The following is a 19,862-nucleotide window of genomic DNA, read 5'->3' as shown; positions in this document are numbered from 1 at the left end:
ACAAATGTAGACAATGGTCAAGGCATCAAAAGGATTCAGATTTAAGATCTCAGATGCCTGTGTGTTATTCGGCTTTTTTACAGATTGAACAAAAGAGTAGACAGCTTAATACACAGCACTTTCTCTGTGGCCATTATACCTTTAAAACACACACTTTTATTCAGTTCCCTTCTTCTAGCTAGTATTGAGTGTGACTTGCTTTCACTGAGCAACCATTTAAGCATTTACAAAGCAGTGTGATATAGCCGGCGTGATTCTCTTGGAAAACACACAATTTCTCATAATTCTGAAGTGGAAATGTACAAAATTGAATACTTCAATATAGCCCGTTGCTACAGATACAGAAAGAATGAATGCATGTTTTAAATTTTTTTGAAATAAAAAAAAAACATTTATGTACAGATCAAAAACAGATCCCGCGTTCTTTTTTTTTCTTCTTTCTTATATTTTGCAGATCGCCTGTTCTTCGATTTAGAGTAAATCAAATGAATTACATTCTATATTCAGTGGATACCTGCCCTTAAGGGTGTAAGAAAATAAAACTTTTTTTTTTGCTTTAAAAAAAAATGGAATATTGCTCTAGGGGATGGGTGGGAAAAGGTTGAGCAATACACCAAAAGTTACTGTGGATGAAGATCTGAAGCAATACTATACCAGCAGTATAACTACACTTTATAGAAAAGGGGCGGTTCCATGGAATGACATGTAAGCAGATCCGCATAACATCACATTATGTGTAAATTCTACAAATAGTAGATACATCTGTTTATCTCAAATCTCTCTGTAGTGCTATTCTCATATATATGCTGTGTGTGTATGTGTGTGTATATGTGTATATATATATATATATATATATATATATATATATATATATATAGAGAGAGAGAGAGAGAGAGAGAAGAACAGGGCAAAAAAATTGATGAATGTAATAGGTCAGATGTATCTAAAACGTCAGGGCTGCTGCTTCAGGCAGTGGCTGCCGCTGTAGCATGCAGTCAGAAACACTGCAGTCTCAAAGGTCGATGTATTGAAGATATGCAAGTCTCCGGAGCGTTTGCCCACCACATGCAGACTTGCGCTTATTTGATAACACAGAAAAGTTGTCAATAAAGACTAACAGGTGAAAAAGCCTCACTGGTTTCATTGCATTCCAAAACCATAAATCCCCAAAAGGACATCTCTCCCAGCAAACCGACCGGTCAGGTACTCCCATAAAGCCAAGTCATCCACAGAAAGGGAAAATGGAGAAATTTGTATCAACGTTTGAAGAGTGTTTCTTCCGGTACAAAGGCACAGCTCAATAAATCTAAGACTGCACCAGCTCCATTTAAAGAACAGCTGAAAAAGCCTTTAACAAATTTCATGGCACCTCGTTAGCACAGGCAAATCAAAATGGGAGCATTTTACTGTTAAAAAACTACAATTTAAATTAAATTAAAGAACGCGACTCATGAGAATAATTCCACAAAAAGCAACTTCAGCTGCAGATGGAAAAAAACTGAAACAATTCAATAAATAATTTATGGACAATAAAGATAGGTGTGTGATATATTGAAAACAAGCCTCTGCTTTTATTGAGTTTGTGCAATATGGTACTAGGAGAGGCTTGATGACGGTGCTGAGGAGCTCAGTAAATATACATAAAATGCATAAGTCAGTCTTGCACTTCGAGACGGAGGGACATTTCAGCAATGCGAACATTCAGAGGATCGGTTATGTAACAGTCTGCAGTACAACACATCAACTGTGCACTTTGAGGCACAACACTTCCTGTTAATTTTCAGCTTGCATCACCGTCAGAGGCTGAAGCCTTTGTATTATTAAAATAAAAACGTGAGGTGCTGCGGAACCAACTTCCAAGGTGTTCATGTCCATCTTTGGTTAATAAAATTAAAAAAAAAAATAGACAAACATTTCGTTGAGTAAGAGGGCTCTTGGTCCTCCGCTTATTGTGCTCCAATCACATGGGGGTTGAATTGTATGATGATGATGGTGATGTCATCCCTGTACATGCGGGCCAGCTCCTCGGGCAAGCTCAGCATTTTGGATAGCCGTTCATGGTCCACGGTACCAAACTCATTATTGCCCACGGCATGCCTGATCAGGTGGGTGGCAGCGTTCTGGTCCTCAAAGGTGGAGGACACACGGGCACGACGCTCTGCCAACAGGCCCTGCATCTGACCCAGGGTTACCTGGTAGCCACCCACTGAGATGGGCTGCTGATGATGGACGCCAGTGAGGTACTCGCCCACGATACGCACCACCTCCTGTCGGTGAAGGGTCTCCCAAAGGCCGTCAGTACCCAGGACCAGGAAGCGGTCCTGGGGGCGGAGCCGGTGGTGTAATACCTCGGGCTCCGCAGTCAGGTAAGGTGGGGTGTGGTAGTTGGGTGGGATGAACTTCGTATGCTCGTTCTCATGCAACTGGTCAGGCCCAGACTCCAGCACGCGCTTCTGCAGGTCGATACTCCATTTGAACTTCACATCACCGAATGCCCTGAAAGGCATGAGCAAGCCCAGAAGCCGGTCCTGCTTCACTACTGTCTTGGCCTCACTTGGAGGGTGCTCAGCCCGGACACGTCTCACCTCATTCTCATTCTGGGCGTTGTGGTCATTGGACAGGGTCAGTGCTGTGAAGGATCCATCCTCCTCCTGAACTCCCAGAACCGCCCTCCCATCCCCTGTGTTAGCGATGTGCAGGTCATTGCCATCCACATGAGCCACGCAGGCCGTGGCCCCTGAGAAGGCCACACGCAGAACCCAGTAGTTGAGAAACGCATTGGGGTCTCCCACTTGGGCCTCCAAGGAAATGTCATTGTCCAGCCGCTTGAAGGCATTGATGAGAGCCTCCTTGATATCGGGAGTCTCCCCAGGACTGTTGAGGTCAATAAGTTCCTGCCAGTATGTCCTTAAGCTGTTAAAGTAGAGCCTCGAGGCCTCCTTGCTGAAGTAGTCGTTGGGGTGCTTGTGCCATTGCAGGATGGGATGCATGGCGCGGCCAGAGTCCATGGCGTTCTCGATCTCCACCAACGTGTCGTGTGGCAACAAGGAGATGGCGATGTAGTAGAAAAGCCGCTCGCTGAGAGCCTGGGCGCAAGCGCAGCCTGCGTGCCCGTCAAACACGCCCATGAGCATCCCCCGTGTCCGCAGGCAGGTGGCGGCACTGCGCCGGTCTTCGATGGGGGCGTTGGCCGGCAGCTGATTGCTGTCAAAGCCCAACACCGAGCTGACGTTCTTCCCGTCGAACTCGGGCACCTTAAAGCTGTACTCATTGGCTTTAAGGATGCTGTTCACCTGTGGTGGTGTCAGGTTGTACCATCGCTCCGCGGACATTTGGTAACCACGGGACTGGCATCGTCTCACGTGTGGCCGGGCGCTGGCAAAGGGCTGAGCTGGATGTGGAGAGTTCAGGGGGTGAAGCAGCTGACAAACCTGGCGTTGATTCTGGCGCAGGACAGCAGCACTACATATCTTTCCAGTCTCCCGGCTGCCAATGGCTTTAAATAACTGGGAGGTCACAGGCATGGCAGATCCCACGGATGTTCCCAGGTCTCTACAGACACTACAAGACAGAGCAGAGTAGTACACCTCAATACAGAGTAGGACTATGCTCCAGTCAATAATGAAACAGGACAACTAAGTCACTGCAAAGCCTGAATAGCCAAATCAATTCAGATCAGCAAATTCACGTGCTTGTTATTCTGTTATTTATTACACCTATTTACACATGGTGCATTATTACACTTTAAAAATCATTATGTGCCCTCGAAGCCCTGAGACAGACAGCTACTGCCCAAAAGCAGCTGTCTGGCTAATTTTGGAGCGGCTTCAGCGGCCTGGACACACGCCCCCCCTTGCGATCTGCCCCGTCTTCTTCTCGTCCTAGCATTTCACGATCTCCTTCCTAGCCGGGATTATACAGCCACCAGTTAACGGGAGATGAGTTACGCGACTCGATATCCCGTCTGCCAGTTAACCAAACTAACCGGGCGCCATCTAGCTAAAGATGACATCCGCATTAAGCTAACATGATGAAGTGGCGTCCGAATAACATACAACGGACAAATAGCGTAAAAAACACAAACAAACAATGCTTTGCTATATAACTGGCTTCGTACTTCCTTGGCAATTAAATTAATGATAAATGTGCCTCAAACGACTAAAACTTTACCCTTAAACGCCCGCCAGTAGCATACTGTAGTAAAATAATGTCGCCGATATTACCGGTTGTGAAGTTATAATATTTCCACTGCCTAATTATTATTTTTTTTTTACATTAAAAACAGGGCTAGCTAGCTGGTTAGCTGAATGGCCATCACAAGGCGTAGGTAGGGGCGACGCGTAAAGTTGCCATATTGTTTAGCTATCAAACCGGGATGACTGTTCGGACTTCTGGCTTAACTAAAAAAAAAAGCGCACCGTTCCGGTTAAAAGTTTAAACGTCGGCTAACTAACGGGAACAGTCCGAACGTACGGCCGAAGGCAGACGCTAAGCGCACGGCAGGCACTCGACAGGAGACGCTACCTCCTCTTCCCAAAAGAACAGAAACTATAGGCAGTGCAGACCGCGAAGCATCGCTGACGTGATGCAAAGCGAACTGCGGCGCGCCCAGTCCGTCATCCCCCCCACCGCCACGCCACGCCACGAATACGGCCGACGACACCCGCAAACTGACCTGCGTTGGTGCCGCCTCACAGCTCTCAGGCTCGCGCTACAGGACTCGCGCTGAGCTCAGCCCAGCATCTCGCTCGCTCGTTCCCCCACGCGGAGAAGCTTCTGATTGGCTCGGCCGGAGCGGCCTGTGTGATGCTCTCGAGCCATTAACCCTTTCGCTTTCGGAATACCCGCGTGGGGCCGTGCGGCGATTGCCGACTATAGCCCTGTCATTGTAACAACTAAAGAAAAAAACTGTATGGCTACAAAAAGTGGTGAAGCTACCTGCAGTAAGTTATAGCGATATCCCAATATACTAAAAACCTACAATGAAAGGAATCACGCAGTGATATCGGTCATCTGGGTTTCGAAATTTCGGCGTCCACGCAAACCGCTTACATGATGTTAATAATCGAACACGACATCACATCGCAAAACACAGGAAATGTATTGCAATTTAGGGAAGAACCGGTGGTGGTGGTGCTTCATGCACAAAATACACGAAATACATCTCTGCCAGTAAAAAGCGATTTAAGAGAAAACCCTTTGGGGTCATTATGCCCATTCTGCTGCTGTCCAGACCTACCATTCCCCGACAGATACTGCAATATTTAGAGATTTTAAAAATCGCTGCAATATATATAATAAACATAAAACACAAAACATACAAAATATATAAACATTGATAAAGATGAGTGACAGACAAACCTGTGAGATCCGGTGTAGACTCGATACGACTGGGCGATCTCGCTGCAAACTGCTCACAACGAGTCTTGTTGGAATCTTGGTGGTGAAACACTGGGAGACGACCTTCGTGTAATTATAATGATGTTAATGATGCACTTTCACGTTTATCATCTAATAGTAGAATCTGTCAGTTTGACACTGACCGCGAGTAACTTAGCCTGCTTATGGAAGTAGCATACGCACAGGAAACCCCCACAACGCTGTTCAAAGACAACACACCCGAGGGCTGAGTGACGGCTGAATGAGCCTGGAAATTGCTTGGAATGTCACGCTCTCATTTGCTTCTTTGCTGATGGGAGATTTTAATAAATATTTTAAACCTTTGACTACTTTTTTGATGTGACCATTATTGACTATTTTGACACTAATTTACACATTCCTTTGAAGACAGCAGAAAAAACACAACACAAATAAATAAAGGTGAAGGAAGGACAGGAAATACACACAGGTTAGTTGACGAAATTTGAGGAGTCTCCCTTTAAAGGAATGTGGGCTGCCCAGCCTTGAATCTGCCCTGTCACATGATTTTGTTGAGTTTTAGGTTGACAGTGCTTGAGGTTAGCACCGTAACAGGTATGCAACATCACGGTTACAGGATCAAAACAGCTGTTTGATCTACCCCTCTCCTAAGCACTTATTATGTTACGGTCCTGGGGGGCATGGAGTGTAAGTCCTGGGTAAACTCTAAATGGGACTGTTTAATTCTTTTTATCTGCGGGTGGAAAAATCTGACATTGTATCTCTACTGTTGAATATTCACAAACAACAATCCAAACAAAAATGAACCAATGTCAATATTCATGAGACATCAGGTGGTGTAATGTTTAAGGAACAAAGTGTGAAACCAGCTCCTGCTGGTTAAAACAAGTTATACAGTATATTTGACATTCTTAACCTTAGCATGTGAAGATACTGATATCTCTCATAAAGATACTGATATCTCTCATAAAAGAACATTGATTTAACCCCCCCCCCACAAACTCATGTTTCCTTAAAGTGAAGTATAGGAATTATATATTTTCATATTGTGTTAAGATGTTCAGTATTATATTAGCTATTTATGCAAAAACAATATAAACACTTTCAATACGTACAATCTTTAGTAACTACAATGGTGAATCCTATTAAAAATGAAATACCTTTATTAAACACCATGTTACAGCAATAACATTTGCCATTTTATTATAAAAACAGAAACTGTGAATACAGAGAAGCCACATGACAACCAGTACAACCAGTAACAAAGTACCAAAACTGTTTTGCTGTCAGTATAAATTACAAAAAAGGTCAGAAGTTTCAGAAATCATAAATAAAATTTGCAACAAAAAAATTACACACTTAAAAAATTAGATGGAGACCTTGGTTATTAACACATTATGATAATTACATAATACCCAAGACAAAACCCTATATTAGGAACCTTTTATCGACCAGGGTCTTTGTTGCCAGATTTCTTCGTCCAAAGACATTGCGTATCAACTGAAAGATCTGAAAAATAAAAAGCCAATGTTTAAACATTAATGAATATCTAGGCAAACAAACACTTTTGAAAGTGTGCTAGTCAACTAAATAATACTATGATGCAATGTAATTCCTGCAGCTTTTTAACATTAAAATAATATACAATTCTAAAGCCAATCAGCTTTGCAAAATCCTATTGTAGTGAAAACAGAAAACATGATAACTGCAGAAGCTCATAGTATGCAGAAAATAATGGCACCACTGGATGAGTTCTACATGTGTTCTCTCTTAGTCCAAAGTAACTGCCAAGCCTGTAGATTTGGGGTTGGGCGGTGGCCATGCTCCACTCAGCCCCCTACTGGCAGAAATGTGAACAACACGTGACCCTCTTCCATTTTGGGAGGTTCATATGAGGCTTGACTGCTCTTGCTGGTGCACAGTGGCAAAGTGCAGATTCCTACCAGTTGTTGCATGTAGGTCAGAACTGCAGCCAAAATGAAATTCTGACTGCTCAGATCCACGATGCAGAAAAACAGCGTGTCGAAAACGAGCAGAGTGGCTTCGTTGCCATAGTAAAGAACATCACTGAATGAATGAGATTCATCTATGTGGGGAATAAAATACAGTGAAATAAAAATAAGAAGCTTTTACATATTAAAAATAATGACAGAATAACAGTTACAGAATATGAATGGCCGTATTACCGTTATAAAATATGCTTTTCTCGTTTGGCTCCATGAATTCCATTCCAGAGAGTCTTTCAAGAATCAGTTTGTCCCTCACAATATAATCCAGTTCCCGGTGAGCCTATAGCAGACAGACTCATGAAGAGAAGAGCAGCTGGTGTGACACAAACTGCAAAACAAAGTCATCTGTACACTGTGATTGCAGCCTTACGTGGTCGATCACAGAGCCCAGGAACCTGTTCATGGTGCAATACGCTTTTACACTCTGATCGAACGGGTTGGCGGCAGCGTCCACGAGTCGCATTGGCCCGTTCCTCTGTGAAGTTCAACAGGTTCTGTTAGTGACATGCCAGACAGGCATGGGGCTTGCTGGGGGAGGCGGTACGCACCCTACTCAGTGGCTCCAGGATCCTGTCATACTGCTGTCGCAGTCTGTTAGTGATCGCCACCTGGAAGGTCTGCGTGTCTGTGTTGGGGAGGAGTCCTCGCTGGCCACAGAGGTTTTCCTAAAAGGCAGAGAGAGCAAAACGAATAAAGAAGGAGGGAACAAGCCTCCAGTAAAACACCCAACTACAAAAATTATTAAAATACGTGGTATTGAATAAAACCTGAGCAACTAAACATAAATGCAAAAGAACAGAGCAACCCGCCACAACCCCCCCCCCCCCCCAAAGTCAAATAAAAGCAACACACATCTGATAAACGGAACCCACGCATTAAAGAACACCTCATACAAACGCCAGAATTATTTAAAATCAGGCCATGTGAGGGACAGGCAATTAGAACTGGATACATTAATAAAAGCTTTCTTTAACTCTGATAGTGATCTGATAGTGAGCAGTCTGAGCAGCTGAACAAAAGAAAGATTTGTGGGACACTGACGAAATGCTGCCAGAGGTGGCAGTCTTAGCATACCGCCTCTCTCCTCAAGTTGGTGTTCATTTCCTCCATGTTGGTGTCCGCGTGGCCATGGACAGAGCGGCCATGGATGTAATACCCAAAGCAACGGTGGGAAAATAGCAGCACGGAGATCTGTGGGTAACAGAACAGATACAGTGTGGAAATGAGGAGTGTGGTAATGAGGCGCAACAAGGAGTGACACTATGTGGATATGGAGTGACGTGATGAGGTGTAACAAAGTGAAATGAAACAAAGAAGAGTGACACAATGACGTATAACATGAAGAGGAGTGACATAACGAGGAGTGACACAATGACGTATAACATGAAGAGGAGTGACATAACGAGGAGTGACACAATGACGTATAACATGAAGAGGAGTGACATAACGAGGAGTGACACAATGACGTATAACATGAAGAGGAGTGACATAACGAGGAGTGACACAATGACGTATAACATGAAGAGGAGTGACATAATGACATTTAACATGAAGGTAAAACCCACATTGCTGATTGAACAGAGGTCCACAAACTGCCTGATCTTGTCTTCCACAAACCTCTCATAAAACACAGTGAAGAAAATCACCTGAAAGAGTTCAAATAAAGTTCAGCAACTCAATCCACAGAAACAAGCACGTTGTACCTTGTCATTATCGTCTGTTGAATTTACAAGTAAAAACGTTTCTCCTAACCAGACGACAAAATCCTTAAACGCCGAGTCAAATGGCAAAGCAAATTGTGTGTTAATGCTTCCAGTATTAAAGAAAATGGCTACAAACAGAACACCGATGGGCCATAACATTAAAACCACCTGCGTAATACTCTGTAGGTCCCTTCTGTGCGAAAACAGCTCTGACTCGGTGAAGCATGGACTCCACCCGGTATCTGGCACCAAGACGTCAACAGCAGATGTTTTAAGTCCTGTAAGGTGGGTCCTCCATGGATCAGACTATTTGTCCAGCACATCCCACTGATGGTTAATCGGACTGAGATCTGGGGTATTGGGAGGCCAAGTCAACACCTTGAACTCTTTTTCATGCTCCTCAAACCATTCCTGAATATTTTTTGCAGTGTAACAGGCTGCTGAAAGAGCCCACTGCCATGTTTAGGTACATGTCAAAGTAACATCCAGATGAACGCCAGAACCCAAGCTTTCCCAGCAGAACATACCCCAGAGCATCACAATGCCTCCACCGGCTCTCCTACTTCACACAATGAATCCTGGTGCCATATCTTAAACAATGCACACACACCTGGCCATCAACACGGAATAACAGAAAATGTGGTGCATTAGTCCAGGCCACCGTCTTCCATCATTACACGCTCCATTCGTGACGCTCACTTGAGAATTGTAGGCACTTTTGGCCCTGGATAGGGGTCAGTATGGACACTTTGTCCGATCTGCAGCTACGCAGCCCATACGGAAGAAGTAGCAAGGTGTTGCGTGTTCGACACCTTTCTAACATAGCCAGATTTAATATTTTCAGCAATATGAGCTACAGTAGCTCTCATGTGAGATCAGACCAGACTGGTTAGCCTTCGCCACAGGCACCAGTGACCCCTTTGCTGGTTCACAGGTCGGCCTTCCCAGAACCACTTTTGGTAGGTACGGACCACTGCATATCAAAAACACCCCACAAGACCTGCTATTTTGGAGATGCTCTGACCCAGTCGTCTAGCCATCACAATCTGGCAGTTGTCAAAGCCGCTCAGATCCTCATGCCTGCCCATTTTTCCTGCTTCCAATACATCAAGTTCATGAACTGACTGTTCTCTTGCTTAATATATAATGGCGCCGTTGACAGGTGCCACTGCAATGAGAAAATCAACGTTCACTTCCCCCGTCAGTGGTTTTAATGGTATGGCTCATCGGTGTATATGATGACAAACTTTGTATTTCTTCTCTAAACAGCTGGACACCACTCAGGTGCTGAAGCTCCACACCTGCAGGAAACCAATGACGAGCCAAACGGCTGTGGCTACGCCGTATCTGAGGATCAGGCTCCAAGGTGGGTAATAGGCTTCTGAGTCTCGGTTGAGATCTGAGGAAGGGTCCCTCAGAGCCAGATTGCCGAAGCCCACCACCTGAGGAGGGTAGATGAGGTGAAAGTTAGAGAGGTAGGGATTCACCTTAGGTAGAACCTCTACACATTTCCGGTTATCAGGGAAACTATGCACATTACATCATCCACTTCTATTATTGATGGGGAACAAGAGAGTACAAGAGACAAAAGGCAGCAGACAACACAAACAAGCAGATTTCAGCATTGCTAGTGACGCACCGATAAGGAAATTTCTGGCCGATAAAAACTGTCACCAATACCAATACCGATTGTTTGGGAGGTAGATGCTCCTCGTGAAATTTTAGCAGAGCACTGTTTGCAAAATGCATTTCTAACGTTATTTTCACTGACGTATGAATAATCCCATACAGCAGACATTTTTCTAACTGTTTAGTATGAGGGGGTCAAAGCAAACGGATCAGCATATTAAAGGAAAACATTGGATCATCTTTAACCACAGGCCAATGCCTGATTGTTGCAGTTTTGGCTGATACCGATAGTTGGCCGATACCATCAGTGCATCTCTAATCATTGAGATAGTCTTGGTTGTTAGCTGACACACACGGACCGAGAACCAGACTCTGCAAAGTACCTCCAAGAAAAACAGGACGGCTGCAACCTGAAAGGTGGGGTTGATTTTTCTGATAGTTTGGATCTCATTCCACTCATTGGCCACGAAGTACGTCCTCCATATACTCACAGGGGAGGGCATGTTCTTAGGGTCTCCTGTCCCTAAAAATGTAAAAGAGTAAGGGTGGACCCCATTTGCGCGTGGACACACCGTAATAGCATAGATAGAGATCACCATATCTACCTAATCAGTTTAACGCCATTTAAATTGTTCTTAGAAAATTATACGGCTGCACAACAAACCAATAAACAAGAACAGCAGCAGTAACCTAATGTAAAATATGTTATTAAAATTGTCTGATTTCTTTTTTGGTGTCAGGCATATAATCAACCCAGCCTCACAAAAAAAAAGAAAATGCAAAGGAAAGAAATATGTTTACAGCAATCACTGGTCTTTAACTCACCTTCCAGGGTCCTGGTGCTTTTCCCTCTCGGTCTCTCCCAGTCAATAAAGAATATATCCACAGACAACTGATGGACCAGTTTGTGTAAAAATTGGATTGCCTAAAAAGACAAGGATAAGTGAAATAAGTGTTCATTTTGCCATCTATATAACACCAGAATGAACTTGGACATAAACGTGATCAAACTAGTCAAGGACACCAAAATCCATCCATTCATCCAACCATCCATCTATTTATTTATCCATCCATCCATCCATCCTCTGAAATTGCTTGTCCCATTCAGAGTTGTGGGGGGTCCAGAGCCTATCCAGGAAGCTATGGGTGCAAAGCAGGGAATGACCCAGGACAGGGGGCCAATGGTATTGTTACCTTCAGTGCAAATGCACAAGCCACGTAGGTGATAAATTTCTCCTCTTGTTTTGGCAGTGGCAAGAGGACTGACACAAATTGCTGGGCCTGGAATAAACATACATGATTCAAATCTCGGGAAGCCTGATATGCAACCCACAAAACATACTGCATTCGCTTGGAAAAGCAGATCAAACAACAGTGGGAAAATAAGGATAGACTTGCCTCCACCATCTGGAGAGTACATGCAAAAGTAAGACAGAAAAAAGAAGGAAACAAAACAAGATTTACCCTATATTTGAACACCTGCGAGCCCCCACACATTAACAGTGACCTGCATGCTCTGAAAGCCCGTCTAACCTTGTAAAAAATTAGCCAGTAGATGCCAGTTCCCATGGTGATTATGAAGAACACATTGGCAAGGTCTCCAGCATAGAACAACAAGAACTTCAGAACTGTCTGGATACGGAAAAAGATTCTGTTAGGCATCTGTTATTTTGTGCAAAGTAATGTAGAAGAAAAAACACCGAGCTTTCCTGGTATTCTAGGTGTTTTAATAACAGAATGTTATTGTTAAGCATAGATGCTCGCAGTCATTATGCAAACTACTGAAGACAGGCTCTCTATATGACACTGCATCCCTTGAGCCATAAGAACACATTGACGGCGTCCCAGAGTATAACTTGCAGTTAGGTCAATTATAGGAGAGGCGATCCTTCGCTTCCAGCTGGCTGTCTTCAGGAGGGCATACAGCACGGAAATGCCACCCAGAACTCCGATAGCAATCTGCAGAACATTGACTGTTACAGGAAGCACAGCACTGACAAAATCAAATGGAGATAACTTGCGAGAAGTTGGGCGAGAAAGCTCATATGCCTCTTTCTCAGTGTTTATTAGGGATATTTATCGGACACTATGTGGGCAATTGTAGAATTCAACTAGTAATTCTGTAGGTTGCACTAATAAGAATTTTTCCACCACGTGTATCACTGTTTTATGTTGGTGTTTTAAGTGAAAACCTAAGGACCAGGAAGGCCATGGAAATACAAAAAACCATCGATGAAATTCAACAAAAGAACAAGATGACCTCATAGATAGTGACAATATCAAACGTCCATAAATGCACATTCTGCATATGTCAGAAAACACAAGGATGAAATTACTGCGAATCACTTTTGGAAAAGTGGCGATATTAAGCAACTTGCAGAGACAGATAAGATGATAAGCTTCATTCACAATCAACTGAAAGCAATGATATTGGCCAACTCTACTTTCTCAGAAAGATTTATGTCGCTTTGGATAAATAAATGCATACTCACATCAGTTTTGACCAAAGCTTCACTCTGGTCCATCTCATACTCCATTGAAAATGACACCTACAGCAAAGATGGATTTCATGGTGAGGAAAACCTGTTAGTTTACTGGTGATCCAGCGCTCAGTCGGTAACTTACAGGGACGGTCTGTGTGTTGACGTTAGAGACAAGGACATCCGAGTATGAGACAGATATCAAAGGTGGGTAAACTTCTCCTTTCAAAGTACTGGGCACCAGTTGAAAACTGTAAAAGAGTCATATTCCTCAATAATGCAGAATTAATCACAATATCCCAGTAAAATAATACTCAAAATACTACCAATAATAATATTATAGTTTCACAGAATATTGTGGAATAGATACATTTTTTAAATTAAACAATAAATTAAATTAATAAATAAATTAAAAAATGAAATGTTTACTACACATCAATACACACAATCACAGCATAATAACATAATTATGTTCTTATCACAGCATAATAACCACGTAGCCCATTCACACCTCTCCAGCTAGGTTTGCCACACGCTGTGACGTATGCTACTGCCACTTCAACTGAGCAAACAGCAAATGACTTATCCTTGCCTTATCTTTATGCTCGTCGCCACGCGTATGACCTTCGGCAGGGAGGTCAGTGAGCCTTCACGTCCGCTCAAAGCGTCCACCAGGAAGATCCGTCGGGTCAGATACCAATTGTTCATGTTACTTCCTGATAAGAGAAGCACACACCACCAATTCATTTGATTTTGCACCCGTAACTTGCATAAACATTCATTCAAAGTCTCTCTGCGTTCCCATAACTTTGTTTGGAAGAGCTTTTCTCTGAACAGAAATCTTCAGGAGTTAAAGGTAAAGATGCTTCATGCATCTTGACCCCCAAATGCACTGCTAGTTCAGGTGAGGGTGGGAGGTTTTGCTGAATATGGAAATTAAGTTCTTGTTTTCCCTTATTTCGGCACACGCCGCAAACCTGGAGTGTTTGAACTCTGCAGACAATTAAGAAAATGGTAATAGGGTGTTATATATTAGTCATTGGAATGATGATGGATTCCTGCAACAAAAGCCTGCCGGCGGTCTGGGGTGCATCCTCTGTTGTCACCTTGGTTGACGAACTGCTCATTGAACTGGAGATTGAGGTTCTGTACAGGCACAGACAGGAGATTTCTCCCTCCGTTGCTGCTGCCCTGGCCGACGTCCATGAAGATGTCATAAAACAGAGGCTCCGGAAAAGCTGTTAGCATCTCTGATAGCGACAGGATACACTGTTGAGAAGAAAACAACACAGAGCATTGGTTGATGAGGAGAGAACAGTAGGTTTGATTTTGTATGTTTATACAGTATGTAGGTGTTATTAGTGTACACTCTGCTATGCTTGTTGGTCATTTTGTGTATTTCACATGACTAAAGATCAGTGAAGTGTAAAACTGAATTTTTGCGCAGATTTAAATTAAACAGGTTTATATGGCTCCACATCTATACTGTATGTGGTGGGACCGTCAGCCATCAATCATTAAATTCATCCTAAACAAAGAATTGGTGTACAATCCGCACTACAGGGGCTTCAGATTGACCATTAAGACCATTAATACATAAACACATTCCGAGTCATTGCCTGCAATGAAGGCAAAAAGCAGACTGAGCTGAACCCCGGGAGTAACGGATACTTACGCTTTGCTTGTAGGACATTCCAAACGTGTACGCTGCGCTGAGACGCCTGGCTGAGTCTGGACACAGCTGGAGAGGAAATACTCAAACTTTACATTCATCAGGCAAGAATATAACTACTAATTGTATAAATAGTGTTACACTTAACTTTTTCAATTTGAGTGTCATGTCATGTAATAATTGAGGGATTTCCCTAGTTAATTTGCAGTTAGTTACTTATTTTCATTTAGTTCACCCATTTACAGCTTTTATATTTCATAGTTTTATATTTCTTTCTGTCCTTGCTACTTGCTTCCTCACATAAGAACATAAGAAATTTACAAACGAGAGGAGGCCATTCGGGTCATCAAGCTCGTTTGGGGAGAACTTAACTAATAGCTCAGAGTTGTTAAAATCTTATCTAGCTCTGATTTAAAGGAACCCAGGGTTTTAGCTTGCGCTACACTAGCAGAAAGACTATTCCAAACTCTAACTACATCCTGTGTAAAGAAGTGCTTTCTCAAATCCATTTTAAAATGTTCTCCCGCTAATTTCCACCTATGGCCATGAGTTCTAGTATTTAAACTAATATTGATGTAGCCATTTGGCTGAAAAGCATCAAGACCTGTTAGAATCTTATACACCTGGATCATATCCCCCCTTAGTCTCCTTTACTCGAGGCTGAACAGATTCAGCTCAGCTAACCTCTCCTCATAAGACATCATGTTCTTTGCCTCTCAAACAGCTCACTCTCACCAAGGCCATTTGAATCCCTGGCTCCAGGAGTCTGTGCAAAGACCATAGATAAAAGGCCTGCTTCCCTCAGCGGGGGCAGGCAGACACTGAACCGGCTGCGTGTGAAATATCTTTCTGTAACATCTTCATTCTGTCTTAATAAACTGCTTAAGCTTAAGGAACCTGCATCATCATTTGAAAGAACCTGAGGTTCAGTTGGCATCACAAACAGGATCGGTGAGAGACAAAGCCGAGAGACTAATTAATGCTGGATGACTGAAGACAACAATTAAGTGCACAAATCAGCAGAGGTAAGATCTTTTTCCTGTCTTTGGGCTGAAGGCTGAAAATAGCCTCTCCTCTACTGATCCAAGAGTTGTTTGATGATGAAGAAAAGGTAACTATTCGTGATATATCTCTATTTGTTGTGAGATGAAAGATCAGTCAACCATAAAGAAGTTTTCTGTTGCTGCAAGAGACATTTTCATACCTGTAAGTTCCCTTTTCCGATGGCTTCCCACTTCAGGAAGTCTCCCCTTGCATTGTAAACAGCGGCAATGAAGTTGATGTTTGTATTCTTTAAAAAAATTGAGTTATTACACATACATTTAAAAATGCTATGCAGTTTTGGAAAAAAAATTACAAAAACAAAGACCTGCAGAATTAAGTAACTTCCTAAAATTTTCATTATTTAAAGGGCTTCAAGAAAAAAGTTGAAAGAAACTATTATTAGACAATAGTTTTGCTACTGGAAAAATCAAAATTACAAAACTATGGTACAGTACCATCTGGTCATTCTGTAATTTTATGAAAAACACTTTGAGAGTATGAGAAAATACTGCTTTTCTCTGGGACTGCATTCTGGTTAGACCCCAGACCTAACTTTCTCTAAAAGGCTAATCATGTTCATCTGCTTGCAGATTGCTATCTGCTCACCTGAGTGGTAGTAGAGAACGCAGACCTTGCAGCTACATGACTCACCTTTTTGGATCCTTTGAAAGTGAAACCTGCAGGAAGGGCTTCAGTCCTTAGGGCTCTGGATGCCAAGCCAGGCTGGTCCCCATAGTACAGCCAGGGAAGGTTAGTCCTCCTGACATCCATGAAGCACAAAAGCAAACATGATGCCCCCCAATGTCTCTGGTGGAAAGGTTAGCCAGTACTACAGGGATGGAAAGTTCAGGTCTAAAAAGTACAAATCCAGACCAAGGTTTTATTTCAACCAACCAGTTGAGTATAAAGAGTCACAGAGTAATCAACTGGTTGGCTGAAACAAAACCTTGGTCTGGACTCGTACTTTCTGGACACAAACTTTCTACCTCTGCTAAGGCTAGCTCACCAATAGGAAATGGACTGAGCTGCTCCCAGTGCAGCAGTGGTCCGGAACACGGTGTTGTAAAGCCCGCAGGCATCGTTGGTGGTGCTGCTGAGGGAGTGCATGTTCATCACACACATGTTGCCCAGGGCCTGGCAGGCCGTGAGGTTGGAGAAAACCTGCAGGAAGGAAATGAGTTTTGCTAAAGTGCTGCCCAGACATGTAGCAGGTAATACCACAAAAACCACAGCATGCTTTCTCAGAGGAAGGGGTACAGCCTAGACATGAGCTACTCACAAACATAAACGCACACATACATAAACACACACTTAGATGAAATGTCAGCCCAATCCAAACTGATGCATGTACAGAGCGATATCTCATTCATCCTTTTGCTTCTCAGCAGTGCTATGGCTAAACTTATTATGAATCAACTGATGCAAAGGACTAGTCAGGGCAGTAGGAAGGAAATTGGGAATTATTACCAAGCAGGACAAAGCTGAGGAGTGCAGATATCTGGAGAACCACACTGACTGGACAGGCAGTGCCTGCAGGAGAAATTGATGAAAGAAACAGGAAAAATGATTAATGGAAAGAAATTACCGCACCTACAACCACTGAGCCAAACAGCTGCTGAACTGGGGACTTAGGAACTTCACGGCAAACTATTCATTTATAAACAGGGAAAAGATTGGTTTGTGTTGAATGGATTAAAATGTATATTAAAAACGCAGCCTTCCGCCAGCTCACAGTAAGTATAGCCCCTGAGAATAATGACCTTACCAGTTGATTATAGATGATGTTTGAAGCAACGGATGTTGGCAGATTATTTGGGGGGAAACACAATCCTCCCACCTGGAAAAGACAACCAAGGATGCTGATGTATAGAACCGGACTACCTCCAGTGTCAATTTACACATAACACATAGCAACTTGAATTGATTACGTACTTAGTTTGACCAGAAAAAAAATCAATAAAATAAAAAATGCTTAATTAAACAGAAGCTTGTCTTAAAAGCCAGCATGCCCAGTGGGTGTTGCAGATTAGAGTTCAACAGCCCCGTTCAAATTGTATCTGCAGTGTGGTCGTGTTCATGCTGGACACAAAGGATTACTATGGCCATGCTATTCTCAAATCCATGTGTGGTTGATACTGCTATTCCCCATAGAAAAGACTCACAAAGACTTGTGTTGGGCCACATGTGCATGAAAGGGAAGTGTTGATGAAGGAGTTGTGACACCTTGAACACCTGCGGGGGAAAAGCAAAGTCATAGTAGGACAATCAAGAAGGCGCAGATGCATCCAGGTAATGTTCATGCCACAGTTTCATTAAGAGCACACATTCATCACTTTGCTGAATGATCCAATGAGTCACTTAGAGACGAACACAGAAGTGATACCTCATCCCAGCCGAGTCGGGGGCAGTGTAAGCAGGCTCTGCCGAGTTGCAGGTCTGACATATGGCCTCTTCCAGAAGGCTGCCATTCAAAGCCCTTTCCACTGGGTCAGAAAGTGCATGAACTTTTCACAAATTTTCCATTTTTAAGTTACTATCACAGTAATGATTATAATGTACTTATGAATGATGAAGATACCAATTATGATAATGGGGAGAATTATGTCTATTACATTAGAAAGAATCAAAATGGTTATGCTGGAAAAGAATTATCTTCCTCACTTTACATTGCTTTAGACCACTGTCTCCCAGTCCAGTCCTCAGGGATACACAGCTGGTCCATATTTTTGCTCCCTCTGAGCTCCCTGTCAGACAAATCACATTTTCGCTCTGGGAGCTGGAAGTGAGCAAAAACGTGGGTCCCTGAGGACCAGTTTGGGAAACACTGCTTTAGACAAAAGTGTTCACCAAATAAATAAATGTAAATGATCTCACAGGAAGTACAGAGGGAAAGAAGGGGAAGAGGTTAGATTCTGTAAAGGGTCTGTAATTGTCAATATGGAAATGTATTGTCTGTATCAGTGATATGATTGCAAACATTTACATATCAGTGTTCAGGCTGCACCATAAGTGCAACGTATGAGTTGGATTCAACTTAAAATGCGCCATGACAAACCCAGCACGCTCCCTGCAGGACACTGGCATGTTCCATCTTCGTTCAGGCCCGAGGGACATTTTATGCATCCATAGCCATCCCTCGTAACACCCTACAAACAGAGCAGGAATGTTTTTAAGTCCTATAACAAGAAACTAACAACTGTATTATGCGTGTAAGGCTAGATTTGATTACCTTGCTCTTTAAGCAATACAACAGTTAAAATTAAACTTAATAAATAAGATACAGAACATATTTACTAGAATTTAGTAAACAGTGTAATTATGTTCAGTTTGCAACTAAAACTAATTATTAAAAAGAAATACCGATTTAGCACCAGCTGGGCATTGCTGACACGTTATTGCGGGGCCGTTACTGGAAACCACTCTGAATCCCGTCTGGCACACACATGTAGTGCCTGGTAGACAAATACAGACACAAAAATGAACGTGCATATTGTGTTACTCCCTTAGTTTTAAAATTAAAGCAGTAGAAATAGCTGTACAAAAGTTATAAATATAAGAACATCGTAAATATATAATGCAATTAAAATGTGTTTTACGTCTCTAAAAGGTGTTGATAAAACGGGCATTTTAAAACGTACAGCGTAAATAAACTGATTTGATTTTGAACTTTACTTAATTAGTACTTACCAGATATACTGCGTATTTGGTTTGGTCCGCATTTTACGCAAGATAAACTTGATGTATCAAAAAATTTATCGACGCCGCAGTCTGAGAGCTGCTGAAAAAGAATTGAGAACCGCTGACCTCTGTAAATACTGGACTTCAGCAGACAAAAGAGAAAAAGTCTGCAAAAGAGTACAGATAGCGTCCCCGTCGCCATAGCGAGCAATGGCAACAAACCACACTTCCGGCTACCCACAATTCTCTGAAGCAAGGCTTCCTGTCA

The 19,862-nt window shown here is 42.8% G+C and overlaps 2 protein-coding genes across 5 annotated transcripts; both read right to left on the bottom strand.

The window, feature by feature from the left end:
- Window positions 1-870: 870 nt before the first annotated feature.
- pdp1 (pyruvate dehydrogenase phosphatase catalytic subunit 1) lies at window positions 871-5,788 on the bottom strand. 4 transcript variants are annotated; one of them, XM_049026243.1, is made up of 2 exons: window positions 5,362-5,788; window positions 871-3,561 (listed from the first exon to the last, which is right to left on the bottom strand). In XM_049026243.1, exon 2 carries the CDS (start codon window positions 3,522-3,524, stop codon window positions 1,947-1,949), a length of 1,578 nt encoding a protein of 525 aa, XP_048882200.1. In that variant the 5' UTR covers window positions 3,525-3,561; window positions 5,362-5,788; the 3' UTR covers window positions 871-1,946. The 4 variants fall into 4 exon arrangements, with proteins under 4 accessions (XP_048882200.1, XP_048882198.1, XP_048882201.1 ...); XM_049026241.1 differs by lacking the exon at window positions 5,362-5,788 and adding an exon at window positions 4,676-4,804; XM_049026244.1 differs by lacking the exon at window positions 5,362-5,788 and adding an exon at window positions 4,525-4,641.
- Window positions 5,789-6,524: 736 nt separating this feature from the next.
- Window positions 6,525-19,849, bottom strand: tmem67 (transmembrane protein 67). Its single transcript, XM_049024406.1, has 28 exons — window positions 19,604-19,849; window positions 19,277-19,368; window positions 18,972-19,062; window positions 18,300-18,399; window positions 18,079-18,148; window positions 17,682-17,753; window positions 17,384-17,446; window positions 16,923-17,077; window positions 16,568-16,676; window positions 16,077-16,163; window positions 14,876-14,941; window positions 14,307-14,469; window positions 13,793-13,916; window positions 13,346-13,451; window positions 13,213-13,269; window positions 12,577-12,679; window positions 12,254-12,348; window positions 11,915-12,001; window positions 11,546-11,645; window positions 11,104-11,243; window positions 10,393-10,533; window positions 8,954-9,034; window positions 8,463-8,579; window positions 7,937-8,053; window positions 7,759-7,863; window positions 7,566-7,668; window positions 7,323-7,465; window positions 6,525-6,888 (listed from the first exon to the last, which is right to left on the bottom strand). Exons 1-28 carry the CDS (start codon window positions 19,794-19,796, stop codon window positions 6,808-6,810), a joined length of 2,961 nt encoding a protein of 986 aa, XP_048880363.1. The 5' UTR covers window positions 19,797-19,849; the 3' UTR covers window positions 6,525-6,807.
- Between the last annotated feature and the right edge of the window lie 13 nt (window positions 19,850-19,862).

Source organism: Brienomyrus brachyistius, chromosome 9 (genome assembly GCF_023856365.1).
Source record: "Brienomyrus brachyistius isolate T26 chromosome 9, BBRACH_0.4, whole genome shotgun sequence".
In the NCBI taxonomy this organism is placed as follows: Eukaryota; Metazoa; Chordata; class Actinopteri; order Osteoglossiformes; family Mormyridae; genus Brienomyrus; species Brienomyrus brachyistius.
The sequence above is the reverse complement of the archived record's forward strand: the minus strand, read 5'-3'. Positions and strand labels throughout refer to the sequence as shown.